Here is an 18180-nt window from a genome sequence, read left to right as displayed (position 1 = left end):
TTCCGATGATCGAGGTGTGAAGAAAATGTATCAAGTCGACAGACTGGACGACAGTTTTGGTGCGTCTTCAGCATCTGAGAATTCAGGTACATGAATTTGCGTAATAATTCATGGCACGTTTAAACTATACGATGTCTCTAGTTCATGTATTTCCTCTCCAGGACAAGGGGTGATTTTAACGCCATTGTGTTGCCGGATGCATATAAAAATGCATCTTTTTCGTTCCAAGCTTAACTCAGACGCCTATTTCTTGTCCTACGTGCACTAGAAGGCCTGCAAGTATCTAATCTTACAAGATGACAATGGCCAGAAACTCAGTCCCCACGAACCGCAAATCAACCTGAAGTCGCCAAAAAAGACCTTGTCTTCAAAAAGAAAAAGAAGCACGTAATATGAGCGAGAGTGAAACACCGACCGACGTGCTATGCAGTGAAGGCGAAGCAAAGAGATGCTCCATGCAACCTTGTGATGGTGCAGTTCAAAAATTTTTTTCTCGCTTAAAACAAAATTTAATCTTTTGAATCTTTGTACATAGATAGACAGCAAAGCATACTATGCAATGCCAACTATGCCATATTTTTACTTGGAACGCTACATAGTGAAAATGAAGCCACAAATTGAGTCAGAACGTAATTTTTTTCATATTTACCATGACATTAAGCAAAAGTTTAGGCTTTATTTCTTATACAAATATTTTTATCATTTAGTATACACACATACCAAGTCCCTATTGTGAATATATTCCTCATGGAAACGTTACTTTCTTTTATAAAAAATGTTAAAAAAGGGGCAATTGTCGACTTTTTCTTACGGCTAAAAATTATGTAAATTAAAACAAAAAGTAATAAACGACAATAGTCACGAAAGAGCACCGTCTGGCGACTATTTAAAAAAATATTCGCAGTAACAGGTCAAAGCAATAACTTTGTAGAAATTTTTCTACCTGGCATAGTTTCACTTGTGTGCGCAACATTCAAAGCGTCCTCAGGGCATTAGAAAATTTTTTTTCAAGAAAAATCGCTTGAATAATTACTTCGCACTTTGAGGTAAACCAGTATGATTTTTTTCAGCAGAATCGCAGATGGTCGATAAAACACCGAGTACACTTGAGATGGAATGACCTATATATATATATATATATATATATATATATATATATATATATATATATATATATATATATATATATATATATATATATGTGTGTATATATATGTGTGTATATATATGTGTGTATATATATGTGTGTATATATATGTGTGTATATATATGTGTGTATATATGTGTGTATATATGTGTGTATATATATGTGTGTATATATATGTGTGTATATATATGTATATATGTGTATATATATGTATATATGTGTATATATGTGTATATATGTGTATATATATGTATATATGTGTATATATATGTATATATGTGTATATATATGTATATATGTGTATATATATGTATATATGTGTATATATATGTATATATGTGTATATGTATATGTGTATATATATGTGTATATATATATATATGTATATATATGTATATATATATATATGTGTATATATATGTATATATATATATATGTGTATATATATGTATATATATATGTATATATATATGTATATATATATGTATATATATATGTATATATGTATATGTATATATGTATGTATATATGTATATGTATATATGTATGTATATATGTATGTATGTATATATAGCACATTCAGAAAGATTACAAAACACTAAACAGTTAGAAAAAGGTATGTGCAAGAGTCCCAAACATACAAGAAACTTGTGCATCACAATGTCTTGTGAGAAACAAACAAGTGTGATGCATGATCCTGGCAGTGCTGGGAGTATTCCACCTGAGGATAAAATGTGCTAAAGGGATGTTTAAATAAAAAGGAAATCCTTGTTTGTGTGTTTGTGCAAAACTATGTAGGGCATGCTCATGCACTTTTGCTTGAGGGGCGCATGCATGCTGCGTTAGGTAACCCTGGATAGAACTCGGTTCTTTCTTTCTGGCATGTCTTAGAATTCGGTGAATACTGCCAAATGAATAAAGTCTGTTCCAACGTTTTCTGCCCCTTCTTTATTTCAACCAGCAGGCTAATTCAGCCAGTTTCATTGGTCCCACCAGGGTCGAACTAACAGAAATCGACTGTAGTTAGTAAATCAGCCCCTCACTATTTTTGGGGAATAAAGGGAGCCATTGTTGAAGCAGTTATTTCAAGCTTGGAAGGGTAGCATTTCCTACATCAGTGCAGTTACAGGATGTCCAAGAATTGGGCAAGAATTGGGCAAGAATTTTGAAGCATGAATAAAAGCAGTAATGCAGGCAGGTTGTGAACCCATGCTGTCAACCCAGTGACTGAAGTTTATGAACTGCTAATGACAAAGAAGCGGTTGTCATCCTCCAGAGTGGCTGTGTGCCTCTGAGCAGTTGCCTGGACACACGATTAGAACAAGAGGCAAGAAGTGAGGAACTCGGCAACAGATAAATGAAGTCATCAGCCACAGAGAGGTGAAAAAAAGTCTGCATCAAAAGCAGCCTACAGTGGAGAAAGAAGCGAGCAGAATGGGACCAGAGCATGCGTTGAGCAAGGAGTGCCGATCTACAGGGAAGCGAGGAAGGTGTCTGTAACATAAAATTTGAGAACTCGGCTATGCAGAAGTGAAGAATTCAGCTGTTGCGTGTCTACAGCCGTGGTTGGCTGCCGACGATTTATTAAGTTAAGGAAACGGGTACATAGTAGCAGACACTAGTTCAGGCTTAGGAGCCAGCACAGGTGTGGCGTTTGTTCTGCGAGTGCGCTCGTGCCAAAACCCCTAATGCCTTAGCACGCGCACTTCATCGACGTTGTCTTCTGGTGACGTATCATCAGCAATACAGTGTTGTGCTCCGTTGCTTCAGCACTAATCGCGTTAACATCGACATTCAGAGTGAGCGTGGGTGCTGCCCTTAATTGTCTTCTGTTTGTAAATTTGTACAATGTTTGCGAGCATGACGAGTGCTCTCGATGCAAGCGCCCTGTGTCCCCCATTCAGGAGCTGTGCAGACGTGAGCGTGAGGAGTCCCAAGCACAGCGCAGCTTGCAAGCGCAACTGCTCCAGGAGGTGGGCCGAGAGCTGGAGGAGCTGCGGCGGCTGCGCACCGACCGCGATGGAAGGCCGCGCAGCCCGTCCCTGTTGGACATGCTGCCTGCCAGGTAAGAAGGCGGCGGCTTTTTCACTACGTTTATTGTAAACCCTTACCTACCAAACCCAAGCTGTACCCATCCTAGCTGTATCGCCCAGAATGAGCTGTACTCGTGAAGGCTGCAGCTGCTTGCTTCCTGCAAATGAGCCATGCCCGTCGACTGAGCGTTGTGCACTAGAATTTCAGTACTTCAGTATGTTCTTCAATGCTCTCAATTCCTTTTACTGCCGTCTGTTCAGATAATTAGCACTCGAACCTTAGCAGTGTGCCAAGGGAAAGTCTCCTTTTTGGGTACGATGTCTTTCATTAATATTTTTGGTGATAATAGGAAATAAACTGTGCATATATTTTTCAAATCCTGAGGTGCAATAATTGGCTGGAACAAAAAATATTTGGTAAATATGGTACTTATTTTTTTTTAGGAAAGAACATGGAAGTTGAAGGGGTTAACAAAATGGGATCAAAAAGTAAGCAAACTAAACACCTAATAAATCCTTCTGACTTGTCTCTTCTTGTGAGGCAGCAAATGACTGCAGCCTGAGAAGGTTGCTCGGTATATTCTTAAATCCAAAGGAACCTCAAAGACATGCAGTCGTATCTTGGTATGACTAAGCTAAATTGGACAAAAAGAAAAAAAAAAACGAATATCTTTTTTATATCCGATAATCATTATAGGCATGTATATTAAGTGCTGATATTGTCGACAATAATTTTAGGTTTATTTTGTTATTTCGTTGATTAATTATATCCCTGTTTATCACATTGAAATTTGACTAAGTGTTTTTCAAGTTGATGCTTATTTCGATTGGTATGTTACGGATGTGAAAAACACATTTTCTTGGTTAAGTGCGACGGACACATGCTGAAAGCAACAGTATTTTCATATGTGGACATAGTAAGTCTCCTCGTCTTCCTTGCCATATAAAGTTTAATGCCTTTGTAACGGAGGGCTTGGGACTTCCAAAATAATGTGTTACACTGGTCATCATCATTAGCCTGGCTATGCCCACTGCAGGGCAAAGGCCTCTCCCACACTTCACCAACTACCTCGGTCATATACTAATTGTGGCCATGTTGTCCCTGCAAACTTCTTAATTTCATCCGCCCACCTAACTTTCTGCCGTCCCCTGCTACGCTTCCCTTCCCTTGGAATCCAGTCCGTAACCCTTAATGACCATCGGTTATCTTCCCTCATTACATGTTCTGCCCATGCCCATTTCCTGTTCTTGATTTCCACGACGACGCCATTAACTCGCGTTTGTTCCCTCATCCAATCTGCTCTCTTTTTATCTCTTAACGTCACACCCATCGTTCTTCTTTCCATGGTTACACTGGTCACTTCTTTGTAAAGGTAGTGCACCGCATGGCTCACAATACAATCGGGACAGATTTATTTCTTCTTTATACAGGTCATTTCATTGTAGAGGCACTAGTAGTACAGGCGCTCCACTGCAGACAACTTTCCTTGGTCTAATGCAGAGGTGACGGTGTAATGTCATGTGGACTTCACGGACTTCACGGAGTCATTGTGGTAGCCCAGTGGCTATGGCGTTGCGCTAATGAGCTTTAGGTTGCAGTTGCAGCAGCCACGCTTTGAGGAGGGCGAACTACAAGAATGCTTGTTTCTGCTCACGTTAAGGAACCCTATGTAGTCAAAATTAATCTGGAGTCCCCCACTATGCCTCGCCGTATCGTGGTAAAACCACAGAACTGAAATACAGTAAAACCTCGTTAAACCATCTCCGTTTAAACAGTAGTTTCGTTTTAAAAGCAGTAAAGTTAAATCCCCGACTCAGCGGCCATTGAACATAATGTGTTTTGTATCCGCATAAACCATACCAGCATATTGCATTTGTATCAGTTAACATGCAGTGCAAAAACGGCGGTGCATCGTCTCTATCGGGTGGCCTGGCAGAACAAGCCTCAGAGATCAGAACCACAACGTCCAAGTGCCCTGTGTGTTTGCGTGTAAAGCCACATCAACATCATTTCGGCCCCGTGTCGGAAAGCGTTGTTGGCATCGTGCAAACAAGGACTCGCATCTTGCCAAATCTCCGATAAAAAGGATGCCGGGTGCTCTGCATAGAAGAAAAATTTGTGTTCATGCTATCAAACGTGACACGAAGAAGTCGGAGCTGGCACGCGACAGGGATCTACTGTTGACTACGGTGTGTGGCATTTGGAATGCAACGAAGTTGCTCGGCAGCGCTGCTGCGACCGCAAAGATGTTAGCTACGAGGTTCAATTTTTCGCCATCGTTGCGTCTGTTGTTGCCGAAGTGTCGACGAGCAACAGTGATGAGGACGACACGGAAAGCAACAGCACGGGCGATTGAGACCCGACAGTGGCAGAAGTTGCGCGTTATGTCAGCCTCATGAATGCAATCGTCGCAATGAGAACAGCACCCGGCAATGGAAAAGGCGCCCCACGTCTTCTGCAGCGCTACCGCCCGCGTGCACAGAGAATACGCAATGCCAACGAGGAATTGGCCATGCGAGGATTTGCTGAGAAGAGGGGGCTGGCTGAAAAGCTGGCTCGCAGCTTCAGCAAGTTTGAGGCCGCTGTCGTCGCTGCTAGGCTTCCGCGGCATCAAACGAAAATAACACTTTTGGTGCGTGAAGTGAATAAATGCCGCGTGTCTTTTTGCCCTTTCATCGCACTCTTTCTGAGTTCCGTTTTTGACAGGTAAGTGGGCGATCTAGCGCTAGTTCGGTTAAGCAGTACTATCATTTAGTACTTACTTTTTCCGAGCTCCTGCCAACTGCGGTTTAATGAGGTTTCAGTGTACAGTAGAACTTGGTTGAATTGACCCCATTTCATTAAATTTTCCAGTTCGTTTGCGACTGAGAACGCAAAAAATGACCCAATACAGTTACGCTCCTTTTTTGCTGGTTAATATGTTTCTGGAAAACACGATCTTTTGGCAGCATTGTTCAGTACACCACCAAAATGCGATCATATGGTACATTCTCCGGCCATTAGATTCCATGTGAAGAAAGGGTGCGTGGCACCGGCTGTCTAGAACAACTGCTTGTCGTAGCAGCTTCCCCGCAGTACATTCCTGTGCATCACTTGAAGATGCCGGCGCGCACCAGCAAATCAGCTCGCAGGTCGTCGCATGCCGTATTCATAGCTATTGCCACCAACCCTATTGTGATAACCATCTTCATTTATCTCTTTGACAGCGTGTGTGGCTTAGTGCTGTTCAAAGCGTACTGCACACTTTCAATAGGCAGCGACCCTAACACGCTGCCGTTGCCTGCTGCAGGCGGTGCAAAGCGAGCGTCATGTCTTATTCTGGAGGCAGCGAATTCTGCCATCGCCCACCAGCTCGATTTCATTTTGGTTTCCCATTGCCGCCATAAAACATGCAGTAGGAAGACAACAAAGCCTTCCCATCCCAGCGCTAGAGCACATGAAGCTTGATGCACGCCAGCGTCTTGTGCTGCAATGATTCTCAGCAAGTGGGTATGTCAAAGCTTCCCACCAAAATACCCCACCCGAAGAAGCTGCTGACCCAGGCCGAATTCGAAGAGTGCAAATGTAAGCTTGCAGAAACTGCAAAAACAACTCGAGTCTCGGGCTGCTCAGGCCCCACCGGCTCAACGAGCTTCTGAAAGATCTTTTTGGGGCTGAACCATACGTTTTGAATCGAATGTTTTCCCAGTTAACACATTTTTTCTCTTGTACTTTTCAAAAACGTATGAAAGAGGTTTTACTGTATATTAACTTGTACACTTCACGGTTGCATTTCGTCTGTGATGACACAGCTGTCCAGATGAAATCGGTGTCAATTTTTTACAAGAGCCGACCACAAGAATATGATTAAACAGCTCCCATACAGTTCTGTAGCACATGTAACTTTATAACCTGATAATAATTAACCTAATCACTTTCAAGTTCATTTACAGAGTGTTTGTTGAAAACTATAGACAACGAAGAGGTTGAGAAGGCATCATGTATGGGTTCGTGCCAACGCCATCTTCATCAGCTGTTCAATCAATAAACCGAATCCGACAGACGTGAGTCTGTGTCTTCAGCACAGATTTCGGTGCTGTGAAACCCGGGAGAAGACTGGCGCCATTCACTGACGATGAATCGACTGTGATGCGGCAGAGGTGTACTACGAGCCGCTGCTACGAAACTCACCTCGTCCACCACTGAAGCACTGCAAGCCAAGCTTCCTTTGCTGTCCGACCTGCAAGTTATCTTAAAAGACGTGCAGGACAAGGACTTGGCGCTTGCAGCGTTCAACGAGAACGCTGTCAACCTCATGAATGACTGTGATGAGGATGAGGCGGAAGCTGCCGCAGTTATGGAGTATCACGACAAGATTCGCAACACCGTGAACTGGGTGGGATTCCTGCTGAATTCTGCTACAATGCCCGTAGATAACGACAGCGAAGGCATCTCCACTCAAGCAAGTTGCTGAGCATGAAGGAAACTGAGGCCAATGAAGGTGCTACTCTAAGGTCGTAACAACAGCAGGTACAAAAGGTGATGTTCCTGCAGGCGCATGTCGAGAGTAGACAAGAAAGCCAAGCCTCTCGTTCAAGATCCCTACCGAAAAATGCTTCCATGAGACACGGACAATGCCAACAGTCTTCCACTTTAGGTACTGTCAGAATTAGTAGTGGCTGCAGTATCTGCATCAAAAGACCATCCCTGCTGTATACTGTGCGATCAGTGTGACCACGTCATAAAGGACTGCTGCAACATTTTCAGTCGACGAGATTAGACGCCATCTGCAAAAACTGTTATAACGCAGCGTGGCAACGCAGCGTGGCTGAAGTGCAAACACTCCTCGAGATGTCACGTTTCAGCACTTTGCTCTATATGGAAATGGGACAGCAACCACCCATCTCACGAGAGCAGTTATGCGTGTGCCAACCATGAGACTACAGAAAGTTACAAGTCGCCAGTGACAAGTGCTCCTGCTAGCAGTTCTACGTCGGCACCTGTCCTGATTTTTTATGTAAACAGTGACAGCATGGGCGTCCAGAAAGCACAATTCTGTTTTAGTTCGATTGCTGCTTGACACTGGCAGCGAGAGAACATTCATCCAATGCGACCTGCCCAAAAGGCTCGGCTATTCTTCCCTTGTGACAGAAGACTTCGCTGACGTTTGGAACTTCCAAGTGTTCCTGCCATTACAGTTTCCGAAGCATCAGGCTGAAACTCCAGTCATTTCGGCTCCCGTGACATCATGGTAGACACGTTGGAGGTACATGAAGTTGGTACCTTGAAATTTCCAGCCATTGGACAGGATCTCCTTTAACAGTTGCATGAATGCAAGAAGCCTAATGGGCATCAGGAGGGTGACCGGCTGAGACTGACAGTAGGTGTTCCTATAGGATCTGACAACTATTGGTGCACAGTCGCCGGAAGAATAGCATGCCTAAGCAGCGACCTCTGTGCAGTCTTTGGTTGGGTGGAGCAAGGTGTTTACCTATCAAGGCTTGCCAATAGTTTACCTCCTGCTAAGGGCACCAGCACGTCTGCCCAATTTCTTGCGTGCGAAGAGAAGAGGGGCACACGAAATTGACCCGGTGGAGATGTGGCGACTTGTGACAATAGGCATCACTGGCAGTGACTGAAAAGATGCCAACAACCCTTGCCATACCAACAAGGGAGTTGCCCAGCTTCATCTACTGTGACCCCACGTGACACCTTTATGAGTTGCCGACACAGTACCCCAAGATGGAACACTTGTACAGGGATATAAAAATTAGCTATAGGCTCATGGTGAAAACTACCATCATTGAAATTGGCATTTTTCACTGAGGAAGAGAGAGTTTAACGACAGCCTGTGAGCAACGAGCGATTGTGACAGAAAAGTCAAGAAAGAGTGGCGACAATACCTTGGTTTGGGCGAGTTGGTTCATCTTGACAGTGTTCATAAAATATGCTAAAGATGAAGAAGGGAACACATGCGACACCACCCATCCTGTAGTATGTGTTCCTGTTGTCTTTGTCCTTAGCTCGTTTTATGAACACTGTCAAGAAAGAGCCTCAGAGAAGAGTGAAATCATGTGAGCCTCGGCCGGTGAACACACCTGAAAAGTCAGTTGCTGAATGACCTATCTATGCCTACAGTCTTTCGCGGGAGCAAGCCAGTCAACACTCCAGATGTGTAGATATGACGTCAAAGATAAGTTGCCTGTGACAAGCCGACCTTTGCAATGAGCCGTACATTTGTCCTAGTTACCTTGTGAACACGGTGCAGGAGACACAGAACTTGCTGTGGCCCAGTCGCAATTTTTCCTACCACCACCGCATTGAGGAGACCAAATGCCAACAAGGAAGCAATGTTCGGAACCGCAGTCCCGACTTCACCGTCTCGATGGCTTTTAACAAGAATGGCAATTTTAACATGGAACAGGACTGTGACGTGCAGCCACCTTTACATCGAGTCTGGTATCTGGAAAATCTTCAGTGGCTCTGGAAATGGATGAAGCAAGGTTACCTTCCGTTCCTATGCTCTCCTCAACAGAGCAAGTCGACACTGTTTTCTGGCAGCCCCGACCGTCTTGTTGTCATCAAGGACGTAAATGTGCGGCCTATTATTTGAACGATTCACCACGACGTTAAGATGTTTCCAGGAAGGGATGCTATTGTACGGCCATTCCTGTTTATACTGTTGAAGGACCAACAGCCTTGTATGGTGTCGCTACGTTCTGGAAGTGTACATGTGCGGCGCGGCTCCAGGAGTGTCCAAAACTAGGCAAAGAAGAGGTTGAGAACGTGTGGTGCGAGAGCTCGTGCCAGCACCCTCTTAGTCGACTAATCAGTCAATAAACTGGATCTGGCACACGTCAGTCTTTGTCTTCAACATAATTGTTGGGGTCGCAGAATATCGTCAGTATATGTAGACGGCTGAGGAACCGGCAGCTTGAACTTCTCCTCTGTTCTAGCCGTGATCTGGGGGCCTTTGTTTGTTCTTTGGACTGCAACCTCCCCTAGACACGGAGGAGGTCGCAGAGCTTCGGGAATGTGGTGCGATTTCTGATGCCAGTCCCTTCCAGTCCCGTTTAACGAGGTTGCGCTATACATCCACTTCGCCCGTGGGGCTGTGTTTTGCAGGTGTGTGGAGCTGCAGAGCCAACTGGAGTCTGTGCGGGAGGAGAACCGTGCGTTACGCGAGGCCAACGAGGAGCTGCAGGCCCAGCTGCTTTCCTCGCACGTCCACGAGGGGCAGTGCCTCGTTGCTGGAGGAGGAGGCCACCACGCAATCGACGGTGCCGCCTCACTGGCGACGGAGTTCAGCAACCTTGAGGAACTCTCCAAAGAAAAGGTGCAGCTCACACCACCACTCGCATTTATTTTTTTTTGAATTTGTGAGCTGCAGATTGGAAAAAGACAGCTTCAGGACCTGCAGAGTTGCCACTCTTACCTTCCCTTTTGCATTTAAAATCGCTAGCGCTGGGTGAATTTTCGATGTGTGCATTTTCTGCATACTTTTGAATATTGAATCAAATGTTATGCAATTGGGTATTCGCTGCGTAATGAATTTAGGTATTCAGAATGAACAAATATCAATTTGAAAGCGTACAGTCGACAGTTTTAGTTGCATTAAGTGTTGGTTGCGAATGCATTAGGTTTTGGGCCCCTTGCCAGGTCACACAGCAAATTTTGGTTATATGCATTGCAAGAATTTTTCAAATTGGTTCATTAATAGCAGAAGTAGAAGTATTCCAGTGGCACGAACCCATGATTTCAGGAGGCAAGCTCCACTGCCAAGCGAGACTCTCTCCACTTGCTTCATCTAGCCTCCGAAAGCAAAATTCCTTCCCCGTGTTCTCCAATACCGGAGCTCAAGAAATGCGTGTCACGTACATCTTGGGCCCCGCCTTCATTTTTTGTTCTCTTTGCTTTTTTTTGTGGTGCGGCACACTTCCGCTGATGGCATCGCGAATGAGCTGTTGTTTCTCGTTTCACACAGCACACAATTTTGCGTGCTGTGCACAAGGACACCTGACTCAGTCTAAGTCAGTGCTACACAAATACTGAGGCAGACGCTAGTGGATCACAGAGCATGATCCTGTGCGGGCACATGGTAGAAAACGACCTAGTTTTGTTGTCTGCGTGCGCGACTGCATGATGTGGGAACAAGCAGGCAAAGCAGAAGTACATTTCTCTGGCTGTGGTGCAAAGTAAAACAAGAACACAGACATTCGGTTTATGGGTTTTATTGTATGCGCGGAGCTTCTCAGCTCAAAATGACCAGACCGGTTAAAGGGCCCTTTAAAGATCCCCAGGTTGTCTAAGTTAATCCAGAGCCCTCCCCCCCCCACTATGGTGTGCCTTATACAGTCAAATCTCGTTACTACAAACCCCACATTAACGGATTTCTCAAATTTACTAATATTTGAAATATCCCTGCCAGATTGCCTATATTTTCTATGTAAAAATATTTCAACTACGAATTTCAGTATGGCACATATTTCAGAATAACGCACGTAGTTCATTTTCTCCTTTATAACCACGAAACATCAGTATTACAAATTCGGCTAAAAGTAACGGCGCTGCAACTCTTAAGTGAAACAAACCTCGAATGCAGTAGCTATCATCACCATGTCGAGTGCCGACTGCTTCACCACAAACTTCACCAAGAACTTCACAACAAAGGTTTGGCGTTCGCGCGAGATCCGATGATGAATGCAGCGAGCGATGTGCGCCAAGAAGGGAAAGCAGTTTTCACTGCAGGACAAATTGGACGCATTGCCGTAAATCGACACAGAGAAAAAGTAAATAGACGTGTGCAGACAGTGTGGCATTGTCCCATCGACAGTCGCGACCGTTTTGAAAGACCGAAACAAGATTGTGAAACTTCACCGGAAATCTCAACTTGCTCCTAGGAGGAAACGGCTGCGACAGAGAAACTTTTCAAAATTTGGACTAGGCTGTTGCAACGTGGTTGAAAGATGCCAGACTTCAAAACGTTCCCGTGTCTGGCCCAATGCTCCAAGAAAAAGCCTGCAAATTTGCCGATGCACTTGAAATAACAGGATTCGACGCCAGTGCGGGTTGACTTTTTCGTTTCCACCAAAGCAATGTAATACCTTGGCAGGCAGTCTCGGACGAGGAAAAGGATGCTGATGGGGAAGGTACATATTCCTGGCGCAGTGCTTGTTTTATAGAGGTGGCTGAATCGTACTCCGAAGACAATATTTTCAACGCGGATGAGACCGCATGTTTTTATCAGCTCCTGCCAGAGCAGGCTATGCACTTCAAAGGGCGGCAGCAGAGCAAAGGAGGGAAGAAGCTGCTGCAATGCAACAGGAGTGAAGAAAATTAAACCACTCGTCATTGGCAAGTATGTGAAGCCTTGCTGCAGAAAAACGTCATTTCATTACCGTACGACTACCACACCAACGAACGAGCCTGGATGACCAGAGAACTCTTTTTCCAAGTGGTTCATCAAACTCGACTACCAAATGAGGAGGGATGACCGAAGAATTCTACTGGTTGTCGACAACTGCTCTGCTCGCATTGTGAATGTTTGCTTGACGCACGTTCGCTTGGAGTTTCTCCTGCCAAACATGTGCTTGCTTTCCTAGACCCTAGACCAGGGCATTATAAGAGTTTGAAAGCAGAATTTCGTAAGCACCTTGTGCAGCGTTTGATTGTGAACCTCTGCCTAAAGCATCCGACTTCGGCAAGCAGCAGAAATGCTCACAGGAGCATGGCGGAACTTGAAGGCATCCACCATTAAGAACTGCTGGCGAAAACGGGGCTTGTCAAAGCGTCTGTGCAGCTTGAAGATGACCTGGAGGTGACCAACAGCAACCCAGGAGACGTGTGGCCGAGGTTGCGGAACTGGAGTGCGATCGAAGATCTTTGTTCGATATGCGTTCTGTTCGGTTGCTGCAAATTCCTGAGAATGGGACGGAGAGAGCAGCCAATCGGCAAGCGGTGATCTCCCCGGAAGTTTACTTCCCTCGTTTGTCGTCTGCTTGCAGACAGTATGCTACAAAACGAAATGTTTCTCGTCTTCCAAATGAATGAAATCTTTATCTAAAAGATGTGTTTTTTTCTTCTCAAGCTTGAACACGTTTTCAAATAGTAGTACGTGTGACTACTGCAATTCATAACTATTATTTTCTCTGCGTCGTCCCTAGTGGTGTCGCACACACCGAGCAGAAAAAATAAACGACGGGAACAGTGGCGCACTTTTCAAGAGGCAGCAACAACATTCCAGTGGCTCGCTGGCACCGATGATCAGGTTGATTTTGCTGTACAACCAACACAATATTTGTTTCGAGAAATGAAAGCAACGCCGGAATTCGCTTTCTGCCATTTCTGCAGACGCGTTTCGCACCGCCACCCGCTCTCCTTCCTCCTTGAGCAACGCCAGCACAACGACCTAAGTTCCCAATGCAAGTGCCATTTTCTCGAATTAAACGTGCCATTCTGCAGCTGCCGGATGGATCCAATTCAATCCACCAGACGCGCCATGTGAAGCCAGTCTCGTAAGGAGCGTATGATCGCTCCAAACTTCCCAACTCCTGTCAGGTTCAGCGCCTAGCAGACGATGTGCTTGGTTGCACGATGATTGACAGGAGCGTGTCGTCATTTTGACGTCGCCAAAAACATGGCTGCGCTCTGCAGCCAGCGACGTCGGCGTGGAATAGGCCAATCGCGCGTGCCGGTAACCAAACGAACGCTCTGAACAACGATCTCCGATCGCACCCCTGCTGCCTGCCGTCTCTTCCTTCGCTGACTATGTGAAGAGCGATAGCGCAGCACTAACGGTGGCAGAGCTGACAGCTGAAGAGATTGTTAACTGCATTTGTGACGTCTCCAGTGATGATAACGACCCAGAGGAAGATGACGGTGGATCACGAAAGACGAAAACGTGTCCAACATTGATGTTTCAGTGCACATGAACAAGGTCTGCACTTTCATCGCTCGGTACAGTGGTGTACCCGATGAGGTATTGCACAAAGTGGGAGATGTAGACACATTCCTAGTCGGTCGTGCGTGCTGCGCGCGCCAGAAGAAAATCACTGAGTTCTTCAAATAAAGCAGCTTTGAAGTGAGTGGAACATTTTTATTTGAAAGTAGGCTTGTCTGCACACGTGTCTACTGCCAAGGTACTATGTAACTTTCAATTCCTAGGTTTGTCCATTCGCTTATAACCGCAAGTTTATCATTAGAACAATATTTCAAAATAACGAAGTCCCGCGTGATACGTTATATTGGGATTTGACAGTAATCATATCGTGATTTTGGCATGTATATCCCCAGAATTTAATTTAACGAAGTTCTCCGAAACCCCAAAGACATGTAATGCAACTTGTTGATGCTAGCTTAGCATGTTAAATAGCACATCCTTTGAATGAGTTTTCGTAATCAAGTGGCATGTTGTTGTCATGCTATATGAGGAATTTTTCTATAGCTATGTTGTGATGGTAATAGCAATGACATTGGCTAGGCCGGCTCTGACAGTAAGCTGGGCTAGCCAATGCCAACCGCTAATGCGGTTTCGGTCTTTTATTGAACTGCACCACGCAAGCAATTTTTGGACCAATTCTTGGATAAAAAAACGCGAACCAAACCCACATGCTAAAATCTGGTAAATACTGTAATCGCTCATTTTGAGCTGCCATCTTTGTTTGAGAATCTTCACAGGGCAGCAAAAGATAAAGTATTTTTGGTAGAAGATAACATGTCTTTGATGCATTTACCAACCCTTAGCGATGCCGAGACAGGTGCTGCAGCCATTGGTGCCATGATTGTGGTCACCTTTTGGGTCAAGTGTGCTCATGCCTACAAGTCATGTTTTAATAATGCAGTGAGCGTTGATTTCAAGATCAAAACAATGAATGTTTATGCCTGTAGAAATGTACGAGTGCTGGCTGGGACCTTTGGTCTGGATCGAATTAACTGAAAAATCGAATTAGCTGGAGTCAAATACATACAAATCAACTGTATATATTTGATGCTGAGGTGGTTATGAAGATGCCTGGATATGCATAATGGTTTCTAAAGTGCCAATGGAGACGAAACTAGCATAAATGTATTTTTCTACGAATAGGCATGGAAGACCAACAGATCAACAAGTACTTAATGTTTGGAGCTGAATGTCTAGTAGCTTAATAATGTTTATGCTGGAATGGCACTCATAGTAGCGTCAAATGAATTGAGCTGTTACACAAATGGATCCATTCTTCTCGGTTCCTTCGTACCTAACTGGGTACGCTGCTTTTAATCGTTTTTCAAAAGTAACTGAAGTGCTGACGTAAGACATGGATGCCCATGAAACTGCACAGAAGGGGTTTAACAATTGAGTGCCACCAGCTTTTGTGAAAATGATACTCGGCACCAATCTCATTTAGACTGTTGCATTGCTAGAGATAAGTGCTGGTGAAGTATGTTTGGAATACGTTGAGTTGGTGTCACTACCTGGGATGCAGCATTCAAATGCCAACCTACTACACGACGTTGCTCCTTCCTCTTTATTTATGCTAAGGAGAGCTGTTTTTACGCAAAGAACACGAGGAGCTGGTGACTTCTTTCGCTTACATGGAGATGCTGCATTTAGAATCTAACCAGGGTACTTAAAAAAATGGATTTTTTAAACTTTTCTCAGATACCAATCGCTAATAACAATGAATATGAAAAGCAATTTATGCCCTCTCTTTCCCGAGTTTAGAGGAGGCCATGGCAGCCTTCATTTCCAGTTGTAAAGACTCGCCGAGCCGTAATATGCGTTTGCCCTTCTCTTCCGCAGCTGATCGACACGGTAAAGCACGAGAAAGAGGACAACGTCAGGCTGCGGGCGTACATAGACGGAATTCTGCTGAACATCATCGAGAACCACCCACAGCTGCTTGAAGTGAAGCCCCTCGACTGAGCACACATCCTTGCCCCACACACACACACACGTGTACAAAGAGACTCGGTGTTCTCCGTCCTGATGGGACTGCATAGTAATCCACTGCGTGCCTTGGGCCATGTGAACATGGTGCCTCGGGGGTTCCTTTTTATGCTCGTACCGACGCGTGCGAGACGTGCACATCGACTTCTTGGAGACCACTGTCTTTCAAAGGGACCCACTGGACCTTTCTTTTTTGTGATTGTTAGGTGTCACGTGTATTGCAAATCGCAAACACAGTCTGCGGTTGTTGAGATAGAATGTTTCGGTTCCGAGCTGGGTGTGGACAGAGTGTGAATATAGGCTTACACGAAATGCTATGAATATGAGAAGTCTCTTCAGAATCGACCGCAGGGTCGCGCTGCATCGACACGCTTCTTTTTTTTGATGACATTGTCATCACATGCTTGTTGACTTCTTCGCCGGTTATAAAAAAAAAAAGAAAGACATTGTGAATATTAAGAGTGTTAAGAATCAACTGCAGGGGTCACATTGTGTTGTCATGATTCTTTGAGCACATTGTCATTGCAAGCTTGCTGAGCTTTCTCCTGGTTATTAAAAAAAATAAAAAAATAGCAGAAATACTTTGGGAGTGTAAGCCATTAAAATGATTGTTTCGTTTTTATTATTTTCAGTTTCATCCGTTTTATCTTTGAGGCCTCGCAGCTTTTAAAGAGCGTGGAGCAGGTGTGTTACTTTACAAACTATCAATGCAAATCAATGTGCTTATAAAGCAGGGTGTCAGTGCATGAATGACAATGTGATAAAAGGGAAAAAAAGTCTGATGGAAAAATGCAAAACTAGTATTCAATGCGAGAACATCACTTTTGAGTTACCAGTGACTGTTAATTAACAAGCCAAATGTTTGCTACGAAACGAATGGCAGTTAGTTAATCGGAAGCATCATTTTTTAGTTTTCAGACAGTGGAAAGCAATATTCACTAAAAATTCTGCCTTTGATCTTGTAAATACATTTTGATGAACAAGAGATGGTTCTCCGTCCAGAGAAGCTGCGAACAGCTTTTGAAAGATCCCTCAAAGCTCGGAGCTGGGCGAGTTGGTGTGGTTCCACCTTAACGGAAAAGTGCGCGAAAATGTGGTTGTTTGAAAGATGTGATGCGAGAAATTGTTTTCAATACTTCCTGCTAGATAGCTGCCCTCTTGGCCATTCTAGCAGGTCTTGATTTAGTGATGCTTTTAAATCATTTCAGAGTTGTTGTAGAGAGATTTAACGAGTGACTGCATTCAAGTGGGGGCTCAACGCAACATACTACTTGGCATTCAGAACAGTGCAAACACACGTGCTTTGCCTCTGCAGAAATATAAGCTGCTGCCAACAGGTTATTTTAGCTGTTCATGTTTGATCTAAAGGTCATTTTAATTTTCTGTCATCTACAGGCCTTATTATTTTTTTCTCAGTCTTCTTTTTAGTTCTTTAAGTAGAATTCATGCATCTTGGTCACATTTGGAGCGAAAAAAAAAAAGAATCAAACGCTAGACATGCTCCACGCGCACATCAGGGCTGTAGAGCTGCTGAAGATGTTATGCTCCTGTGGAGCCACGTTGTACAGTTAAGTGAAAGCTAATAAATTGTCTAGTTTTTGCTGAAACTTGCTGTCATTGTGGTCTTCGTGCATGCTTTTGCCTTCACTATTCCACTGAGCCACCTGATTGTTGTTATATGGCATGCAAATGATGTGTTGAGCAGCACGAGGTCATGGGTATGATTACCATGCATGGCTTCAACATTTCTGATGGTGGAATGCAAGAGCACTTATGTGCTGGCCTTTTAGGGCACGTGATAAAAAAATTAATTGGAAGCCTTCCAATGTGGTGTCTCTCGCAGCACCTTTGCAGGGCTGTGGGAAATTAAACCGTGCCATTCATTTGGGACATCTCCTGAGATGTAATTTCTGTTGTATAAATTGTCATATCCCCCCCCTCCTAAAAGTTTCTCTGAGTACGTTTACAAAAGTGACGCTTGTGCTTTTAGTACAAATGTGTTGGAAATGCTGCATATCTATATTCAGTACAGCGATAAAAGGAAGCCCTTATAACAGTGGAAAGACAATGGCAGTAGATGTTGGCTTGCAGGACA

At 44.2% G+C, this 18180-nt stretch overlaps 1 protein-coding gene across 4 annotated transcripts in view; it reads left to right on the top strand.

Annotated features, from left to right (window-relative positions):
• The window catches only part of LOC139048797 (rab11 family-interacting protein 4A-like), a 280271-nt gene extending 262579 nt beyond the window's left edge, over window positions 1-17692 (top strand). For all 4 annotated transcript variants that reach the window (XM_070523451.1, XM_070523450.1, XM_070523452.1 and 1 more), the window contains 3 exons: window positions 3052-3212; window positions 10286-10496; window positions 15939-17692. In XM_070523451.1, coding sequence (XP_070379552.1) covers window positions 3052-3212; window positions 10286-10496; window positions 15939-16061 — 495 coding nt within the window. In that variant the 3' untranslated portion in view covers window positions 16062-17692. The remainder of the gene's footprint in view (window positions 1-3051; window positions 3213-10285; window positions 10497-15938) is intronic.
• Window positions 17693-18180: the final 488 nt, after the last annotated feature.

Source organism: Dermacentor albipictus, chromosome 8, assembly GCF_038994185.2.
Source record: "Dermacentor albipictus isolate Rhodes 1998 colony chromosome 8, USDA_Dalb.pri_finalv2, whole genome shotgun sequence".
NCBI lineage: Eukaryota > Metazoa > Arthropoda > Arachnida > Ixodida > Ixodidae > Dermacentor > Dermacentor albipictus.
Note: the sequence above shows the minus strand (reverse complement) of the source record. Positions and strands in the feature narration are given on the sequence as shown.